The 21,381-nt window shown below is 38.9% G+C and overlaps 1 protein-coding gene across 1 annotated transcript in view; it reads left to right on the forward strand.

Moving 5' to 3' along the window:
* epha6 (eph receptor A6) overlaps positions 1-21,381 on the forward strand; it is a 320,275-nt gene that overhangs the window by 265,060 nt on the left and 33,834 nt on the right. The window contains exons 6-8 of the mRNA XM_079563391.1: positions 13,079-13,203; positions 14,564-14,726; positions 20,404-20,512. Coding sequence (XP_079419517.1) covers positions 13,079-13,203; positions 14,564-14,726; positions 20,404-20,512 — 397 coding nt within the window. The remainder of the gene's footprint in view (positions 1-13,078; positions 13,204-14,563; positions 14,727-20,403; positions 20,513-21,381) is intronic.

A 21,381-nucleotide genomic window follows, 5' to 3' on the forward strand; every position in this document is an offset into this window, starting at 1 on the left:
AATATGACTAAATATTGGACAAAATTTCCTTTGTGGGACTAGATTAGCAGTGACACAGAGAAGCCTGTGTCATTTTTTTTTTTTTTTTTTTTTGTATAATGTTGGACCGTGAGTAATACTTAATTTGGGTAATGTGAACTTAATTAGATGGAGATGGATGAAATATGTCAATGAAATAAATTTAATCTCACACTTATGTCAAAATAGCCAGATAACTTTACAAAATACATTAGTTTTAGCGCAAGAAAGGTCTAATCTTTCACTGCAATTTTCTCAACCATTTTTCTTAGCCGTTGCAGATGTATCCATATTATCGCTTTGAAAACGAATCTCCTTTATTGCCCGTTCCTCCTCTTTTCGGCTCTATCTCTCCATCTGCGGTGAATCAGCGCTGTGTTAGGACATCGTTTAGGCCCCCGCGCGCCGCATCAATACCGCCTCCATCGATTTCTTTAAACAGTTAATGGAAGCCTTTGGGGCAGGACAGCTAATTAAAATCATATGCAGGTCAAGCTCGTTTAAAGACTCTCCATTAGTTTGTGTTGAGCTTAACCACGCTCGACTGCAAAATCTATTCATCGGCCATCGTAATTGACTGCTGTTTCTAATGGCTTTCCGATGCGTCTTAGGGTAAAGCTATAGCAGGTCCCTCTGGCGCAGGCAGCTCGGGAAAAATGTGCACAAAATCATTAGGGATGGCTGTCCTCAAAGAATCCCTCTTATAAGATGAAGACCAGAACACCTGCCCGAGCGAAGTTTCAACCTTGAAAATACCAGATTATAACAGTTAGTTGAAGCCAGGTGGCGATCTTTTTGTAGTGAAGATTTATTAAGCAAAGACGATGATTGTCGGCAAACGTTAAGTTGTTGTGGGGCTTCAGTGGAGAGAATGAGATCTCTGGCTTGAATGCTCCTCTGATAACCTACAACACATACAATAACAGAACTTAACACATACCCCGAACCAACTGTAGGGCTGATAGGAAGTTGCACTTGATGTGTTCCTGTAACTGAAGCAGAGCTTAAAGGGTGAGACTGCAGGTGGCAATGTCATCCGGAGTTTGCTCAAATTAAAAGGAGTGAGGAGAAAATTTAACAGGTTTAATTACCGCTGTCTGGGCTGGATTCTTCCTGTTGTGTCATTATTAGTTCTGTGAAAGTTTTTTTTTTTTTTTCATTAAGTCAGGTGTCAAAGGAAAGTGTCTTCACAATAGTTTATATTTGCATGAAAAACAAAAACATATGGGATTTAACAAATGAATGGTTTTGTTTGTTTTTCAGTAACACAAGGGGCAACCCTAATTTGCAGGGGCTTTGTTACGAATGAAAATGCTGGCAGTGAATGCATTTTAAAGGTCATTCGAATCAATTAATAAACAGCTGTTTCTCATACATAATGTTCTGTCTTTTGCTTCTTGTTCCCACAACAAAAAAGCATGTAGAGGCTAGTTCTTTTTTATGGACAGAACTAGTTGATTGACTGCGGAATCCTTCCGCAGTCAATAAATGGTTTTCATGTTCTTTATCTATTATTATTATTATTCCGTCTTTTTCCCGTTTTTCTGCAGCTTTCAAAACTTTCACAATTTCAGCGATTTCCACAAGTTATACATCAAAACGTTCCGCATGTTGGAGAGAATCCTGCTATTACTTTTGGGAATTCTGCAACTTCCGGTTTTTCCGCAATCGGCCGATATTCGGCCGATTTTTCCCATTACTTATAATGGGGCTTCCGCAAATTGATGTTTTTCTGCAACTTTTTCCATTTTTTTTACAATTTCTGCAGTTTGTGCTTGTTCAGGTTCCACAACTTGTCAGTTTTCAGAAAAAATTAGAGTTCTACAGTTTTCCAGTTTTTTTAAACGGGCTTGGGAATTCTGCCATTGATTTGTATGGGGAAGGCTCCCCATTCATTTTAATAGGATTTCTGATACAGTGAAGTCTGTGAGTGATTGAAACAGTTTATACAAAGTTAAGACTTTATACAATGTCAAGAGTTTCTGCAATTTCAACAGTTTTTACAGTTTCTGCAACAAAATAGGGATTTTTGCAATTACAACACAATTATGCAACTAAATAGGGATTTTCACAATAATTGCACTATAATGCAACTTAATAGGGATTTTCACATATAAAGCACTATAATGCAACTTAATAGGGATTTTCACATATAAAGCACTATAATGCAACTTAATAGGGATTTTCGCATATAAAGCACTATAATGCAACTTAATAGGGATTTTCACATGTAAAGCACTATAATGCAACTTAATAGGGATTTTCACATGTAAAGCACTATAATGCAACTTAATAGGGATTTTCACATATAAAGCAGTATTATGCAACTAAATGAGGATTTTCACAATAAAAGCACTCTTATGCAATTATGAATCTTTTCACAATTTTTATGCATTTTTTGAAATTTCTGCATTAGTAGCCTAGGATTCCGCAGTCAATCGCAATTGCGCAGCAATTGCAAAATTTTCTAGTTTATCTAATGGTGTTTTTTCAGGCAGATATTGTGATTAGATTTGCTTGTTTTATGATGTTCTCAAATCAAGATTCAGCTCACTGTGCACAACTTAACGCGCCTCGGACCATCAATATTTCAGAGAAGACTCACATGTGAACTGCTGAACTAAAAGAACCACAAGCGTTTCATAACATCTTTGTTGCGGTCGAGCCGGGTTTACAAATAATAAGACCCCTTGGAGACAGGAACGTCTGCAAAAGATATAGTACTGCCAAAACAACTGCAGCCTTACAATTTGCTAATTACATAGCAATTCCGGCCAATAACATAATAACGGACAAAAACGTAATAAGTCAGGGATAATGTATAGAACGCGGGGTCCGGTTCGCCCTGTCGGTACTTATTTTCCCAATAATGACCAGTGTTCTATACATTTTCCCGCAATTTGCCAAATGAACACACACAACATAAACTTCATACACTTTAATGAAGGCTGAAAGGTTTATTTAATGACTTCCACGGCAAATAGTTCCCAAAAGTTTGCGCGTTGCTTGGCAACATTTGGCTAGGCTAGTAGCAGCAAGGCTAGCTAGGAGAGGAGGAATGGTGGTGAATCTCTGGGTAAGTTGAAAGTACAAACAATTCCCCCAACTTCTCTCGCAGGGACAAGGACAAAGATAGTGTCCTCTACTACTACGTGCGAAGTGACATGAAAGACCTGTATTACAAGCACAAACTCCATTGCCATTGGCAGTGGTCATTATTTTTTTCAGAGGTCCTGTATCAGAAAATAATGACCGGTAGAACGTTGGAAAATCCCATTCAAATCAATGGAGCGTTCTACTTGCATTGTGAAGAGCCGTATAATAACGGCCAATAACGTAATAACGATTTACCGGCCGATAATGTAATAATTATTACGTTATTGGCTGGTTATTACACTATTAGCCTGACAAGATGAAAAGCGTTCACACATGTAATGAATTCAGCCAATAATACATACATTTGAATTTATTTACAAAACAATCACGTTACACAAAGTGGTTGGGCTGGTTTTTCATCCGCTTTTGTATTTTACTGCTTTTTGTTTGTTGTATTACAATTTTTTTTTTTTACTTGAACTTGTTGCAGCTCATATGCATCTGACCACGACAGTATCAGAAGGTAAACCGGGTCATTTTATAACTGAAAGGTTGCCGGTTGCGATCCTTGCTCCCACAGGTGCACGACGTCACTGTGCCCTGTATCCTGTGCCTGAGGACTTCTTCCACCGCTGACTAAAACACAGACAGGTACAATGATAATAGGACTAGTTCTCTTCACAAAATGTGTCCCTTTCTGCGACAGACTACTTTTGGGTAGGCTGCCAAACTGTGCCATTGGCCTCGCCGACCACTGCCAAGCACTCACTCACACATGTCCCACATTCATACATATGCAATGTGAAGTGCCTTGCCCAAGGACACAGCAACATCATGCACTTGTCAGAGGAGCGTTACGGAAGTGAAAAATAAACAGTAAAATACAAAAGCTGATGAAAAACCCACAAAACAACAGGTTTCTAACAATTTAGAGAAAATAGCACAATTTATTTTTCTTCTTACAGATAATGTAAGAACCAGACAATAACGTAATTATTACATTATCGGCAAATGGAGTTATCATGTTACCGGTTCCTACACACCCAAATAGAACTTTACATCACAAACTCACTCTAAAATAAATGTTATCTAATAAATCTAAATGGTATGTTACATGTTCATTTTGTAGCTCACTCCAACACATTTAACTAAGTCTACACTCGCTTTCAGACTGTATTCCTCCAGGTTTAGTCATCTGTATTTTCATATACTGAGCCACATCTCCACATTTCTCATATTGATTTGCAGGCTGAGATGAAAGCCCTCCTTTATAAAGCCCCTGATGAATAATGCCTAAGTGTTTACTGTGCAAATTACCCCAAATACATTTAGATAACACGAGATTACATGCTCGATGGGATCTCCACTCCCAGACGCAGGTACAATTAATCTTAGCTGAATAAATCTGATGGCACATGCAGACGACAACACGCGCATCAAAGCATTGTGTGTTTACAAAATCACTTCTCACAAGAAGATTGGTCTCTACGGTGCAAGAGAAACTGTCTGATTCTGCCAGTGATGCCATGTTTTCAACAAGCATTTCCTACTGCCTCGCCATACTCGAATTGTGCTCTGACATTTCTGTGGAGCAGAGGGATTTTGTAGTATTTTGGAGCAAGGCTGAATCATTAACTGGCTCCTTTCTGTGATAATTACTATAATTTGTTCTAACAACATTACCGCTCTGTTTGCCTTTGTCCTCTTTAGGAAGAAGGAAACTGCAGAAGATAAAATTTAGGACATTTTAGACAATGAGCATAATAAGCTACAAGAATAAACCAATACAACAGTTCTACAAAAAAATGATGTCGACTTTCTATCACTTATGTTCCATTATACTAACCTGGGCCCATCCAGTTGGCTTTATTTTCAGATTTTATTGTAGAGAAGTTTGCCCCATCCTTCAACCTCAGGTCAAACTGTCAGGAGCAGTGGGCGACCTCAGCGCCCAGGGACTTTACTTCCAGATATTGAGCCAGGATCTTTGTCTGGATTACTTTGCTGGATGTCTTTGACACATTGTTCACCCAGAGGAAACCCGCCCAGACATGCCATCTGAGGTCTGCTGTTAATTAGTGGAAAAATAAAAATAAATGATCAGTTACGTGGATGTTGTTTCCAGAGTTCACACCTGACTGGGTTTTGGAGATAAACAACCCAAGTGCAAATACCTGCAATAAGTGTCACCTTCACTGTGACTGTAAACTTTTTTTTTTTTTTCTTTTTTTTTATTAAACACAATAGGACATACAGGACGTACCGACATAAATCATACATGAATATCCATCTATCCATTCCATAGTAAGAGGCGGGTAGTACTCAGTTACATTTACTCAAGTACTAGACTATGGGGAGGGGGGTGATGTGACTGTTCATTGTCTGCTTCTGTTTGCAAGAGTGAATGGTTGGGTGGGTGGGAATTGTTTTTAATCTGTAAAGCACTTTGCAACTTTACAACTTTGTAAATCAAAAAAAGTTTTGATTGATTGATTTAACAACAATAAATTGTAATTCTTGTAGATTTATCATACTTTTTACATACTTTTTATTTCTGCTTGAGTAAAATTATAATGAAGCATCTGCACTCTAACTTGAGTAAAATTAATAGTTACTTTATCCACTGTGTTTAAATATATAAAATGTGTGTTGCATTAATGTTTCACCAAAATCTTGAGTTGATGATGGGAGAGTGTGACCACTGCACGAAGCCTTCTCCAGCACTTCTCAAAGAGATCTGGACTCTGTGGTGGCCAATCCAGATGTGAAAATGGTGTCTCATGCTCCCTGAACCACTCTTTCACAATGAATCCTGACATTGTCATCTTGGAATATGCCCGTGCTATCAGTGAAGAAAGCAACCTGGTCATTCGGGATGAAGTCGGCTCATCTCATTCTATGGGCCATAGTGTTGCTAAACATAGACCTGATCCCTGCAGCAACACTGATCACAACAGTTAAATCCAGGAGGACACTTTTTTGTTTGGTCTGGCAGTGTATTTTACATTTTCTAATTTCATTATATATTATTTTTAAGGCATTTTTTATCCATTGACCATAAGACACCTTTATTTTATTATTTGGTTGCACATTTACCTTGTTCTTCTCTGATCTGCTCCCTCACTATATGAATTTCTCCATTGTGAGATCGATAACATTTTTGGATAATAAGAAGAATAAGAGAAAAATATTTGAAGAACCTCTAGTGTAAAATCAGCCTGAAGAAATAATACTATGCTTTTAGAGTAGCACTAATCACATTAGATGCCAACACTGCAAATCATCAGATAACTTGCAAATATTTTCTTAACAAAGGCGAATTATTTGCTTACAAAAAATAATTTATAAAAAGTAAAAACCAAATTGAAAAGGTTCAGTAAATTTTTGGACTAAACAGCGCTATCACATCGACTGGTCTCTCCTCTTCGTAACTGATTTCAATGCTTTGCACTATTGATGCCTGATACTCATTGGCTCGTCTTTATTCAAAGCACAGGAGTATGATCCCCTCACATAGTGCAGCTGGACTCGGAGCAGAGCTGGATGCCTGTGTTTATTGTTCCCTGTCATTGGCAGTGCGCTAACAGCAGCTGCCAAACATATTATGGTGTCTTTGCTTGATTTTCTGACTTCATCGCTGCAGTCACCCGCCAACAGCTCTGGCTCGGTCCCACTCTCAGCTGTGCGGGCACAAAACCGGCACCCGAGCGGCTTTAACAAAGTAACAAATTGGACAAAGTTTGAATTATATGTCGTACTACACAGATCGGGCAAAACGTTATGACCAGTCGTGTATTGTCAGCTCCAATTCACAAGCAGCTGGCAGGACAACAAAGAGTTCCACTGACAACTTTTTTTTAGCTCATTTTCAATGTGTCTTTTATGAGATTATTTGATAAATTCAGTGACTGACAGTGACTCCCACTAGATTTGGCAGAGGGAATCTATGGGTGTCACAGTCATACACAATCTAAATAAGACTTGAAGAAGCTTGTTAGTGAAAAGTCTGTGTTTTGTTCTATTCTTCGGGTTTAAGATTGTTTCAGACTATACTTGCATTCCTCAGGACCTTCATCAATTTATTCAATATATATTTGCTATTAATGTGGTTAAGGTTAACCTTCAGTTTGGCACCCATTCAAGGCTGGAATGTCAAAAATGTACACTCCAAAAATAAAAACCTTAAAATTACCATATTCCAATTTTTCCTGCTTCTTTTTACAAAAATCTCCTGTGGGTTTTGGGTGACTTTGATGGTCAAAATGACCCGAAAGCCACACCAGAGTTTAGGTATACTTTGTTGATCCCTGGAGGAAAATGTGTCCTCCTGCATCCATCCTTCAATGCAGCTGGGGAAACCTGTAGGTTGCTTTAAAGGGACTATACAGAGTTTACAATTTAAATTATGTATTTTCCTCCCCCTTCATGTTCCAGCAATGTCCTAAGGTGTAGAATGAGCCCAGACCTGTTCACTACAACTGCCTCTAAAATCCTGCACTGTCACTCAAAAAGCTGCTAAGCTTAATATAGAAGGTGCAGTTACACATATGACCTGAGGTGGCAGTAGTGAGTATAAAATGGCCAACTTGCATCTTGCCCCTTTAAGGCCCGATCTTGTGCAGATTATAGCGTAACATTTCACGCTTAGGAGCGTACTTTGAGAAGTACGTAGAGTGGAGAAACACCCATGGCCAACGGCGATGTTATGTACAGCAGCCTTTTTCCTCCAACCAGACTCCGTGGCCGGTAAGGGGGGAGGGGGAACATGTGCCTTTGTTTTGGTCTCATTAACACAAGTTTGCAAACATTGTTTCGCTACCTATGGGGTGAATAAAGTTTTTAGTTTGACCTGTGAGAGCCTGTAATGCTTAAGGAACAACACAAGGCAGTGTAATGTAAACGAGGAAATGAATGTGTGGCTGCCATCAGAGCACCACACTCAGTGCTGCTTGTAATAAACCACACCTCAGTCCTCTCTCTTTTATAAGCGACGCCCTCTCGCAATTGAAGGCCCATAGCGTAACAGCTCCGCCACTCGGGAAATAACTATTGCACTGTCCTTTCAACAGGCACAAGATCTGGCCCTAAATCTCTTAAATTGAGCATAATAATTTAAATGTGAGATTTTTTGACGTGTTTTCTGAGAAGTTTCTGACAATGCATTTTGCCTTAATTTCAGGTTAATTAATCTGCCAATGGGGAAAGAAAATTGCACTTGACCCATTTCCTTATTCCAAGCTCGTTGGCCTCAAACTAGCAAAATGAACTTGGTCCGGTCTTGAAAAGGTCTACATGAGTGAAAACCACACAAAACAATATTAATATTCTCTCTCCAAGTACTTTAAACACATACTTGATGTTTAGTTTTTGTAGTGCAGGCGCCCGGGGCTCCAAATCACCAGTCATCTGTTGGATTGAACCATATAAGCCAGACTTAACTCATCATCACAACTATGGGCTATGACTTGTTAGAAATAGACTGCTGCAAATCCATAAAACCTCCCAGCAGCATGTAGCTTTTTGAATGGAGCTATTTCATAATCTAACCTTTTTTTCCCCTTTCTTGACACCCACTGATAACAGTTTCATTATAAATAAGAAGTGATGTTCTCATGTCACCTGTCATTGGTCGTAATTATTTGGTGGATAGCTGCTTATAGCCAAGACAGCGTGTGAACAGCTTGAGTAAGGGCTGTCATATAAAATGGTTTATATGTAATAATAGCAGCTAATGACTTGTCAGCACTATTGACTTATTACACCGTGGCTGCATTTTCTCCTCCGTCTGCTCTGTTCATTTCCTGCAAAGGACAAAAATATGCGCACGTGTGTCCAAATGCAGGTACGGTGCCTCAAATTGTGCAAAAACATATAGAGCAGGGTGATTAGGGTAATAACGCACGATAGCTGTTTCACTCACGCATGATATTAATATTGTTCCCTTCGCCAACATTTCACAGGGGCTGCCAGATCTGGAGTGCCTATTAAGCCCAGGTTATTAAGGAGAAGCCAAGCATTAAAATAGATTGTGTGCGATATCGTGTTTTAATGTATGTGCTCAGTGACTTTCAATATATGGCAAAAATATGTTGAAATATGAGCGAGTTTTAATGTACTGTTTATCTGGATGGCTTGTAATTAAAGAAGTGCCATAAGTGAAGTAAATGAGAAGGTAAAGGCACTATACCGGATTTTTTTTTTTTGGTAGTGAAACAATTGTACTTTTTGTATATATTGTAAAGATTTGTGGGGGGAAAACACAGTGCATGTAACTAAAGCATTTATATTTTCTTTCATTTCTGTGATTGTGACCCAAAAATGTCTCCCTGCAAGTTGTGAAATGTTCCCACAAACGCGTCTCTGGGTAGAATTGGGATGCTACACCGATGCCAGGAAAGTTAGGAATGAGTTAGAATCACAGTCAACATTTTGTAATATAAAGAAATCAGGTATGGGGCCGTTAAGAGTAAACGGGTTGTTCAAAAATACTGTAGTTAGTTGGTGCCCATTTAGTCCCTGAATGTAAAGAATTCATTTACTAGTTATACCATACAAATATTCTAACATACTGTACAGGGTTGTGCTGTCCTTTGCGTTAAAGGAACAGGCCACTGTTTTTGCACACTAAGATATGTTCTTACCTGAGCTTAGACGAGTTGATGCGTACCGGTCTGGTCTTTACGTGTGCGCTCAGTCACGCATAAAGACCAAAGATGTTGTTAGCGTTTAGCCTCTCCTCCTCTCCTCTATGGACCCAAACATGTCGAGTAACATCTTCACTTTACTGCACCAACGTCGAAGTGCTCCTAAGGTGTTATTACGCCTTACAATATAGTTCGCTTAGAGAATCCACATGTTTAGTTTTGTGCAACTATACCTGGATCGTGTAACTAATCACATAACCGTATTTAAATAGGTAAAACGTGGAAGAGCTTGGTCGATTCTAACTTCACCACCGTTTGGGTCCATAGAGGAGAGGAGGAGAGGCTAAATGCTAACAACATCTTTGGTCTTTTTGCGTGACTGAGCGCCATTCTAAAGCAAAAGGTGAAGAACAAAGCTATTAGCACATAAGAACATGTAGATCTAATGTAGAAAAATAGATATATATATAATAAACAAAATAACTCCCTCATAAGATCTGCAGTACATAATCAACACACTATTCAACAAACTAGCGCTACAACCCTCAAAACAAAGACCCATCAACCTCCCTTTCATGTAAGCGAGAGCAGTATGAGGCACATACACTAGACAGCTGCAGGAGTGCTTTGCATTAACCACCATGAAAAGGGACTTCTGTGGAATTTAACAACTGGAAGTCGAGCTTTTATCTTGGAACAATGTCCCACTTCAACCTCCAGCAGGGTTCTTAAACTCAGATCAATCGAACTTTAAGAACAGCCTGAACGGCTTGTAATTTTAAATGACATTATTCATTGTAATATGTGATTGCTCAGTGGGTAAAGGACAAAGCATGTGATTGCACAGGGAAGATTGTATGAAGAATTATACCTTTGTTTGGAAAATACCTATAATCCAAAAAAAAAAAATCTGTGTGAATGCATTGTGTGTTTAATGATGTGAAATCTCTCTATTGAAATGTGTGATATTTCTGTGTCACTGAGGCACAGCTCTAAATATAACCTAAAGCCCATAGTTACTGAGATATATAGTATATATATACACATAGGCTGTCAAATATCACTGACTGCAAATCAATTTACTAAAGGCTCTATTTGATATCAAAAACTGCACAATGTTTTCCCATGTAGCGCGTCATCCCCCTCTATATAGCATTCATATAATGTTTAATAATGACTATTGGGACAGGTACATGCGCTGACCTCTCCTGGGAGCCTTTTCACTACAATTATCCAACAAGCAATATTTCATACAGCCAAGGTAATGCAATCCAGTCCAAGTAGCCTCATCTTTTATTTCCAATTAAAACCTGCATCTTATGGGGAAAAGCCAAAGCACAGGCATTTTTCCCCCCCCCCTCCTCTCTCCTTGGGAATAAATCCTTTGAAATCATATAATTGAATGTGAGTCGTGGGATAATTTTGTGCTGACGAACAGAAAAAGGGTGTCCGTTTTTGTTTGCTATGTTTGCTCAGGCGTGAGTTTGATATTGAAAGCTTCGGAGCTGCCAGATATTGGTCCATATACAGTACTGTAGCGGCTTTAGTCCCACGCGTCCATAGAAAGGGGCAGGATCAGTATTCAGAGCACAGCGGTGTCAGACAGACTGCCAGCCCGGGTCAAGCGCTCCCGCCTCATCAACAAAACTTTATAGCGCTGCAAAAGAAAGGGCTCCAGACTTTGAGGTGTGGGATAAGATGTGGTGACGGAGAGGCACATTAGATATCCTATGTCCATTTTTGTGAGCCTTTTTCATGTCATTTGTTTTTTTATCGCTGCAAAGGCATTGATAAATATTGCTTTTAGGTCACACGATCAGAGGAATGTGTGATATTTGAGAACTGTATTAAATATTGCCACAACAATGTGTCAAGTAATGTGTTTTGTCACCGAATTGTGTCACAGCAGACCTTAAAAATACTTAGAACAAAACAAGAATAAAATGGAGCTACATTAACCCCCACCTGAACTGAGCACATTTTCTCCAGTTTGGCTTTTTTTCTAAAAGATTAAAGTTTAGAGTACTTGCCAAAGTCATGTTTCTGTTTAATGGTGCACTGCGTAACATTTTGGACTATACTGTTGCATCAAAACAAAACATGCTCCTAATGACCAGCTCAACACAGAAAATACTATTACTGCAGTGTGTAATAAAAGAATGGACTTGGATGAGAAACTAACCTGTTTAAATCTCAAATTCTACTGCCTTTCGTCACATCTCCATGGAAACGAGCTGGAGACGTACCCACTCCCATTAAAATTTACAGTCATATCTTAGCAGGGGTGAGCCTCATAAATGTTTGTTTGTACATTTATGAGGTATTTTTCAATTATAAAAATATCTGTCATAAAGTAAATGCTTGTATTTCAATTTTGTTTATTGGGTAAAATTCTACGCGGTGTGGCTTTAAATTGTATTTGTATTTAAGATACTGCACAATCTCAATTTCTATGATGTAACTGGACACATTCTACTTGTAAATGATCATGTCAGCTTAAACTACTTGTACTTTGTTTGCATATGGACTAGTGTGTTATTATATTGTACATGTTTGTGTCGTTGTTTCATGTGGACCCCAGGAAGAATATTGTTGTGGTAATAACTAATGGGGACAGCTCGGGCTATCACGATAATTACTATATCGACATATCGTTCAATATGTATAAACAGATAAACGATATATTTTTGGGCTCGATATTTATCGTCTTTATATTTATTAGCATTTCCCCCATATTTTTTATTTGTAAAACTTTGATTTTAACTGATGCAAATTGAGTTACATTATGTTTCATGGTATTTTAGGATATGATGATGCACTTTTAGAAGGTTTACTGTCATTGTTATGCTTGAGAGTCAACAGCATCCAGTATCGATAATATCATTTATCGCGATACTTTCCTGCCTCAATATATCAAACTTCGTGACAGGCCTAGGGACAGTGACAAAAAAGCAACAAAAATTAGGATAAAAAGGCAACAATAACACAAAAAGAAAAGCGTCAAATCAGTGACAAAAACGTGATGGACATGCAAAAAAAGAGTGACAAATGAGAGACAAAAAAAGCAATACAGAGGCAACGAAAAACCCCTACAAAAACACAACAAAAAGTTCTAATCAGCTTTCAAATGAGGCATTACACTAGCTTAGAGGTTGTAAGCTTTTAGATTCAAGCAAAGCCGAACTGGAGAAAATAAGCTCGGTTTAGGCGGTGGGTGAGAGGTTAACTATCCGTTTTTGTTTTTAGGATTCACACTATACTGAAAACTGGTCGTAATCAACAAAGTATTTGAGAGTTTCTCCTTTTCTTTGTCCCGTCAGGTCCGTCTCTGGTTGGTTCCATGAAGAAAGACTGGGCTTCCCCAAACAGCATCGCTCTGTCCTGGCTGCAGCCCGAGCAGACTGCCCTGCTCATCCTGGAGTACGAGGTCAAATACTACGAGAAGGTACAACAAACCCCCATTTACTTTCTATCCAACGCTAGGAGATTGCGCCGAGATTACAGTCGACGTGACAACCCATATAGCCCTATGCCATCTTTATATAGCCAGCAGTATAGACCGCTCACTTCTACAGAATTGTGATATTGGAGCTTCTCGTTTCATGAAACTGGTTGTGGGTCGTGGGTGCTGCAGAAAATTTTGCCTCAAGTGCACACAAGCGTAGTAAGCAATTTTACGTGACCAGAGCCGTGCAACACAGCGAAATCTGGACTGGAGGCTGAAGCTGAATGATTACATTGTTAGAGATACAGCGTGAGCAGGTGGAGCTTGGCCAGTTACTCCAACATCTCTCTTTTTATGAAGCTGCGGACACCGTGATATTATTTCTGCCCAGTGATATCATAACATACACCAATCAGGCAAAAAAAAAATGACCATCTATTCTTACCTTTGTTGTTGCCACTTTCCAAATATACAACCTCCTAAAAACAACAAGCGGGGAAGCGATGTGTGTTCTGACAGCTTTGTATCGAAACTGGAATTCATTTCTTCCCTCCATGTGCATTTTTAGTCATGTTCCATTAATGGGCCGCTTCTGATAGAGACTGTTGGTTGTAGATTAGGACAACCCAAAAATGCTGCCATTTTGAAGATGCTCTGACCCTTTTCCCCCTTGAATACATCATCTTTGAGGGCAGAATGGTCATAACAACCATAATCATTAGTTTAGTGGAGCTTATTTGGAGACTCAGGCATGGTTTAGAGTTGCAAGTGTTACTCTGGACCCTCGATGGCGGTGAGTTTTCTGGGCAAATCTTCAAACACTATAATAACTGATCTAGCTATCTGTATCAATCTGTTTGTAGGCTGCCATATTGTTATCCTTGGCAGTCGTATAGTCATAAAGTGAAATTATTATTGACTCTTTGCAGTGTTGCTGAACCTCTTAACTCCCGGCTGATTTTCTCCAGTTTGGCTTTATCAAAATCTAAAAGCTTCTTGAAAAAAGCCTCAAAATAGCAACAGAAACGATGATGATAATACAACAAAAAAGTGACCCAAAAAAAGCGACAAAAGAATGACAAAAACACGATATACAAGCGATAAAAACATGATTAAAAACACACAAAAAAATGACAAAAAAGAGACGAAAACGGGGCGACAATGCAACAAAAAAATCTCAATCCATTTTATAGGTCTTAGCTTTCAAATGAGCTGTTGCTCTGGCCTAGCTGCTGTTGTTCTTGTTAATAAATCTGGCTCTGGACACGATCCGCTACTCTTCCATAGTACCTCTTTCTTTAGTTTAACGGAGAAAAAAAGGCAGAACTCTTCGTTATACTCTGCTTTTGCTTTCTATCAGGAGCACGAACAGACGAGCTACTCCTCCACCCGCACCAAGGCCCCCAGTGTGATCGTTTCAGGATTAAAGCCCGCCACATGGTATGTCTTCAGCGTTCGGAGCAGGACAGCAGCCGGATACAGCTCCTACTCTCCCAAATACGAGTACAAGACGACCGGAGACTGTGAGTACTTCAATTCTGTGTTGTCCAGACTCATACGGGGCTCACATTGAACCTACTTTGTTAATAGGAAAATTCATTGCAACAGTTTGACCATTATAGTGTGTAGGATCAAAATAAAGCCTTCCCTCTCAATGCTCTGTTGTTTTAGGCAACGATTAAAAGCTCTGACTGTCCAACATTTACAACAGTTTTACTTGACTGAGGCAAAGGCTGGTGACCCACTAAAAGGGTTCCGGCTGACCCGCTCTGGTCCTGTCACTCTTGAAAACAACAACTGTATTTTACCTTATGATTGCATTGATTTTTGGACCATTCTCTTCACAAAACACATCTAGTTTGTATGGGTCCAATCAAATTATGTCTATGACGAATGTTTTACTTTTTTTCATCATTCAATACACAGAACACTAGGGTTGGACATGGTTTAATGATACCAGTCTGGTATCGAGAAATAAAAGGTTTAGGTTCTACTGGTATTAAAAGGCGAGACACTGCAGGTGAATAGGAAAAAAATGTGTATTAACAGATATTCATTTGAATCTTTTGCTGTAGATCACTGGCATAAATGTGAGAAAAAAATACATTGCAAGTTTTCTGTCATTTTATCTTTTCATATAAGAACAAGGTGTTTTATGCCTAAAAATGCCACAAATTTCCAAAGCTACATTCAAATTTATGGTTTCATTTTATTGATAAATGAGTTGCCAAGACTTTTTCAGAGCGGATTTTGGATTTCTTGTTTAGTTTGAAAATAAGCTGTTTTTAGTGGAAAAATTTGTAAAAATTTAATTTTCGCCTTATTTTTTGACATTCAAAACTCCATAAATGGGGCCAGGGATTAGATAATAAACAATCCCTCTGAAAAAACCTTAAAAGTATTGTTCAGTCCAAGGCTGGAAAATTTGAAGTCTTTAGGACCGACTGACGTGAACATAGTGTCGCCACAATGACAGAAAAATGTGTTTTGAGAAAAATGCTCTTGAAATTGCATTCTCCCATGTAAGTCTATGGGGGAACATTGAATCAGCGCAATATTTAAACATGTTATTGTGAAGATTAGGTATATTTTCTGTTTCCGGGTGAAAGCTTGTATGTTCAGAGACAAATTTGGCCCAAAACCTGAAAACTGAAAAAATTGAGTTTTGCCTGTAGTGTCCCCCCTTAAAGAATAAAAGTATGGAGCAGGTACCAATAAGAAATATAAAATCTTCTTGTTTTGATGCTGTTGGTCATCAAAATCTTTGCCTGAAGAAGGCCTAGAGCCGAAACGTTGCAATAAAACTGACTTTTTGCAAGTTTCCCAGTGTGCGAGAGTTACATTTGTTCACATGTTACGAGCTTCACGCACGACGAACAACTGGGAACATTTGGGGCAATATTGGGTGGAAAAATTGGGTAAAAATGTGTCTAAATGTATGGGGGGAAAAAACTTAGTTAAAGGAAGTTTCTTGGTTGTTTCACCTCAAATAAATCATACAAATGAAATTAAATGGAAAGAAAAGGAATAAATGAATTATTAATCTGTTTTGTGGTTCTATATAAATAATTTAATATAGGCATCGAAAAAAGTATCATTCATGTATCAGTATCGAAAACCAAGCATGGTTAAAGTACCGGTATCGGAAAAATAATGTAACGGTGCCCAGCCCTAAGGAACACAAGTTAATTTAAAATCGTAGCGGCCAACAAAGCAGCCTTTTACACGGAGTGATTGCAATGTTTTTAAAGATTTTAAATTAACTAGACCCTTAAAAATGAAGGTTTTCTGGAAAGTAGAGAATTTGCCTTGGTTTTCTTTTTCATCAAAAGTTTCTTAGCGCATTCACCACCGATTAATTATTTTTAGAAGAACTTCTCGAGCTCTTTGATATTAGATTTTTTTCCTTATCCTCTCGCATTAAACTTATCGCATTTGAACACACTCCCGTCTCTGAAATTGCCCGCTGAAAGCAGTGGCTCAGGGTCAGGTGGAGTTCATATCGCCCGAAGTCGCACTCGAGGCTGTTTGCATCAGTGTCACAACAGCAAATAAAAAGTGAGGAGAAACTCAAACCCCTGCATCTATATGTGCATACTCAGACATATTTTTAGCCAGGTTATATGGGGGGAAATGTATGCAAGAGACACATGAAATCGGAAGTGAGACAACAATGCCACTCTCCCACCGGCTCCAGCATGTCTCAATTTGACGTAGAGAAGTCTTAAATATGCTGAAAGTTAACTCAGTCCCCTGGGTCAGGCTAGACTTGCATATAAATCGGCTCATGCCTAAGCGAAGTGTAATAGGGACTTGTTTATTTGGCGATACATAATTTACACCCTTTTGATCTCATATTTTTTTTGTCACTCGGCAGCTTTGCTTTTTGCGTATCCAATCAAATGCATGTTGTATTATTAATTACATCTCAATCTAGTGTCAAAACGTTATAGTGGGGTACGTCAACAAATCAAATATTTAAAGCAGAACTAAGTAACTTTTGCCCCTAGAGGACACAAGTGCCACTGCAGCTGTTGGGGCATATTGCGTTTTATTTCCTCATTAATGGTCCGTGAGAGTAAATACTACGCTAAGACTACTAAGGAGAGAGGGATATTGTACATTGTGCCACCACCCAATTATACAATGCAGATATTATTTTTCTGCTCAAACTTGTTTGTGAATACTGCTTAAGTGGCAGTTACTTTGCACGTTAGCCTGTTAGCTTCTTCTGATTGTGGTGAACCAAATAACAACGTTTTGCAAAATGTTCATCAACAAACCGAAAGCTGTAGACAGAATACAGTCAGGACTTACAATTACCGTGTCATGAACCTCAGAAATGCGAGTCAAAAGTGATTTTGTAGACTGAGAGCAGTGAGGGAGATGTTTCCCATTAGTTTGTATTGGGGCTGCCGGGTCAGAGGCAGGGAGTGTGGTTTTCTGGCCAGAGATACCAGGGGGAGACGAAAGACCCCCCCCCCCAATAATCCCATTAACACTTGTATTACCCGCAGAGGGACTACGAAAAAGATCTATTAAGGTAAACAAGTTACTTAGCACTGCTTTAAGGTAAAAAAAGCTACTTAGTTCTGCTTTAAGTTTTGCATAAAGTTGACTGGATGTATAATAGAATGCACAATCTTGAAATATCTCCCTCTCCATTTTTTTTCTCCAATTTATCATCCACTTATTTCAGTTGCAAAGAGAGGTCAAATGTATCCAGTTCACGTACCCTTGGATAACGGTGTTTCAATGCAAGAAATATGCCAGATCAGCGATTTTCAGTGATGCTAAAGTTAGCCTAATGAGCCTGATGTTGAGCACACGGCTGCATTTCCTGGGGGTAGGGCATCTGGGGTATAACATATTCCCCATATCACTATGCTAGTTACTGCCAGAAAATGCTCCACAAAACGCTAGCCAATATGCCATTCATCCAGTGCCTGTAGACTAGAATACGTGCCAAATAATCTGTGAAAATTAATTACTTAAAGGCAGCTTTTTTTATGTAACAGCCCCTAATATACGCTCAGAAGTTAACATTTACTGTGTGGGCAGCTACTTTTACTGGGCGATTACTGGTGCTAAAACTTTGTCTCTGAGCGGAGTTTCCTTAGTGCCCTGTGTCCGCCTATTGATTACAGTCTCTCAGGGAATGCGCCAATACACCCCTTTTAATGCACAGCGCGTTTGATTGAATGTTTTTGTGTGTGTAGTGGATTTATTGGAAGTCGACTCCTAAAGTACAAAGGTGCGGCTGCCCTTTCATGTCAGGTTAGCTATTGTTGGGGGTGATTTGGCTCCGCTCTCCAAAGCTGCAGACCTGGTTTTATCTGCGGATCAGACGGCACCGGGCCAAGCCTTTGTACTGGGCTGCCTTTTATGTCAAAGAGAAAGCTGCTTTGGCCCCTGTCGCTGTGCAGCTCCTGTCCATCCTCCTGTCACTCACTGTCCACGGCTCTGCTCCTCTGTCTCCTCTTCTGTCACTTCCTCATAGCCTTTTTACCGCTGTTTGTCTCTTTCCAGCTTCAGTCATTGTTTTGTGATGGATGGGTTATCCAACATCAAATCACAATTTAACTCTTTAACGCAGGGATGGCATGAGGATCATTTTTCATTTTGCCTACGATAGTAATGAACTCCTCTTTAAATGGAATATACATAATTTTACCCTGGATTAGTCATTACATTTCATTTTGCATAAACTTGGTCATTAATGGAAAGTCATCTACCTCAGTTGTGGATCAGGACCAGTGTTGTCACAGATTACTTGAAAAGGTAATCTGATTACTGATTACTCCTTTTAAAAGTAACTCAGTTACGTTACTGATCACTAGATGTTGAAAGTAGCTTAATTAGATTACACATTTATTCATTACATTTAGCAGCTGCCGACTGTTGTGACTAAAGTCTACTAAAGTTTAGGTACGTGACCACTAAACTCCACTACATTACTGCTATTGATAGAGTCTGATTCAATGCACAGCTGTTCACCTCTTGCTGTGGATAAATCAATGGATTTCCATATAGATTACGGCCGTGTCCCATATAATAAACTATGTAGTATTTCTAGTGAGAATCTCTTTCCTCCTCCATTGTTGTTTATGTGCAGTGGACCTCATGCTGAAAACATGACTTGTCGCATAGTTCTTGCAATGCAAGAAGAAAGGAAATATATCCTTTTAGAAAGGAAAATGCAATAAACCTGCTGAATAAGTACTAGTGGAGTATGCAGCATAATTTTATCATTAACTTATTGTCTTTGATACTGTCTGTCCTGTTTATTGTGATCTTTGTGTTTTTGTGACTGTGATGGTGAACCAAAGACACATTTTTCCACCGAGGTGTACAATAAAGTTAATCTAATCTCATCTAAAATGACAAAATATAGTGCACAGTGACCTGGATACTGTAAGTAACTCAAATCTGATTACTGGTTTGGAAATAGTAATGTGCTAGATTACTCGTTACCGATGAAAGTAGTCAGTTTAGAGTAATCATGAGTCTAAGTAGTAAATTAGAGAGTCTGAAAAACTAGGCATAAGCTGCTGATGTAGTTTGAAGCTGAGTGCAAAAAAGACTCTTGTGCCCTTCACCACTGTGTCCCCGCTCTCTAAAGCCCTGGACCTGATGCCCATCCACACACTGTACCCGCCTCAACAGCCCGCCAGTGCCTCGCTGGCCTATTCATCCTCATTAAGTGTGAAATGTTATCGAAATAAGTTTGGTAATAGCAATCATCTTTCAATTATCTGGGATTCGTTAGCCCTGTGACAAGACAGAGAAAGGGGAAAATCATGAATATCAAATGGCACCAATTTAACCAAATGATCACGGACTAAATCACAATTTCATGAATGAATAATATTAATTAAACAGCAGCCGGTCTCTGGATCATTCCAGTGCTGGCGCTGACAGGGGTTTGCATTACAAAGAGATGATCAAACATTTCTCTGTAATATCTGCATGTGCTGCATGTATGGTGCGCTGATTAAATGGAATATTTAAAATAACCATGAATCTATTTTCTCCCTTTCTTTTGTACTGTCTACCAATACCCATTATTCATGTTAATTTTAAGTCTTCTTATATCCAATACTTTACATTCAAATATGCAGGCTTTTTTGGTTCTGAATTTCATGCTTTTCATCTAATCCCTCCCTATTCTCCCATTGTTTCCTGTGTTACTGTACAAAGCGTCGGATCTGGCAGCCGACCAGGGGCAGGTGCTGGTGATCGTCACTGCTGCTGTGGGAGGATTCACTCTCCTCGTCATCCTCACGCTCTTCCTGCTCATCACTGGGAGGTGAGATCAAAACCGTATACTCGCTTTGTTGTCGTGTGGCACCGAATGAAAAGGTGTGAGAAGAGAGAAAAAGTTTGTACAGGAAGGTGATTCTCAAACTTTTCACACCAAGTGCCACCTCATGAAATATTTAACCAGCCAAGTTCCACCAGGCCTAAATACTCGGTCTTAGAAGGGTGTAAAATACACCTCAATTGTCATTTTTATATTCATTATAAATTCTAGGCCCATATAAAACACAACAGGATCCGCTCACATTTTATTAACAAACTAATATCTATTTCATACCTGCAGTTTTGTAAAAGATTACATTTTTTGCCATATCAGCCCTTTTAGATACACTTTGGATTTGGAAAAGCCTAGTTTTGTGTAGTTATGATCATGATCCGTGCACACAATAAGTTAATTAGCGGAGCCTGAACTTGTAAATTTGCATGTGAAGAATTGTGGTTTGCGAGAGCTAGAGACGAGTTGGAGCCACAGCTTACAGTTTAAACTTCAACACCTCCTCCGTTCACTGCTGAAATGAGGCGAATCGGGTCATGCAACTTTAATATGTTAATGAATAATATGAAGGTACCATTGTCAACCTGGTAATAATCAACAGCAAAACCCAATAGATCATGGATTAAAATGGCTAATTTTGTCATTAAACTGTATAAAATATTTCACTACGACTTTGTAATATTTGTAAGAATAAAATACTGAAGCGTCAAGAATAGAATTTCAAGGTAGTGACATGAGAAGTAGAATGTTATTGACGTAATAGGCATAGAGGTACAGTATTTAAAGCAGAACTAAGTACTTGTTTATCTTAATAAATCCTTTCCGTAGTCCCTCTGGAGATAATACAAGTGTTAATGGGATGA

This window comes from Gobius niger (assembly GCF_951799975.1).
Source record: "Gobius niger genome assembly, chromosome: 9".
Taxonomy (NCBI): Eukaryota; Metazoa; Chordata; class Actinopteri; order Gobiiformes; family Gobiidae; genus Gobius; species Gobius niger.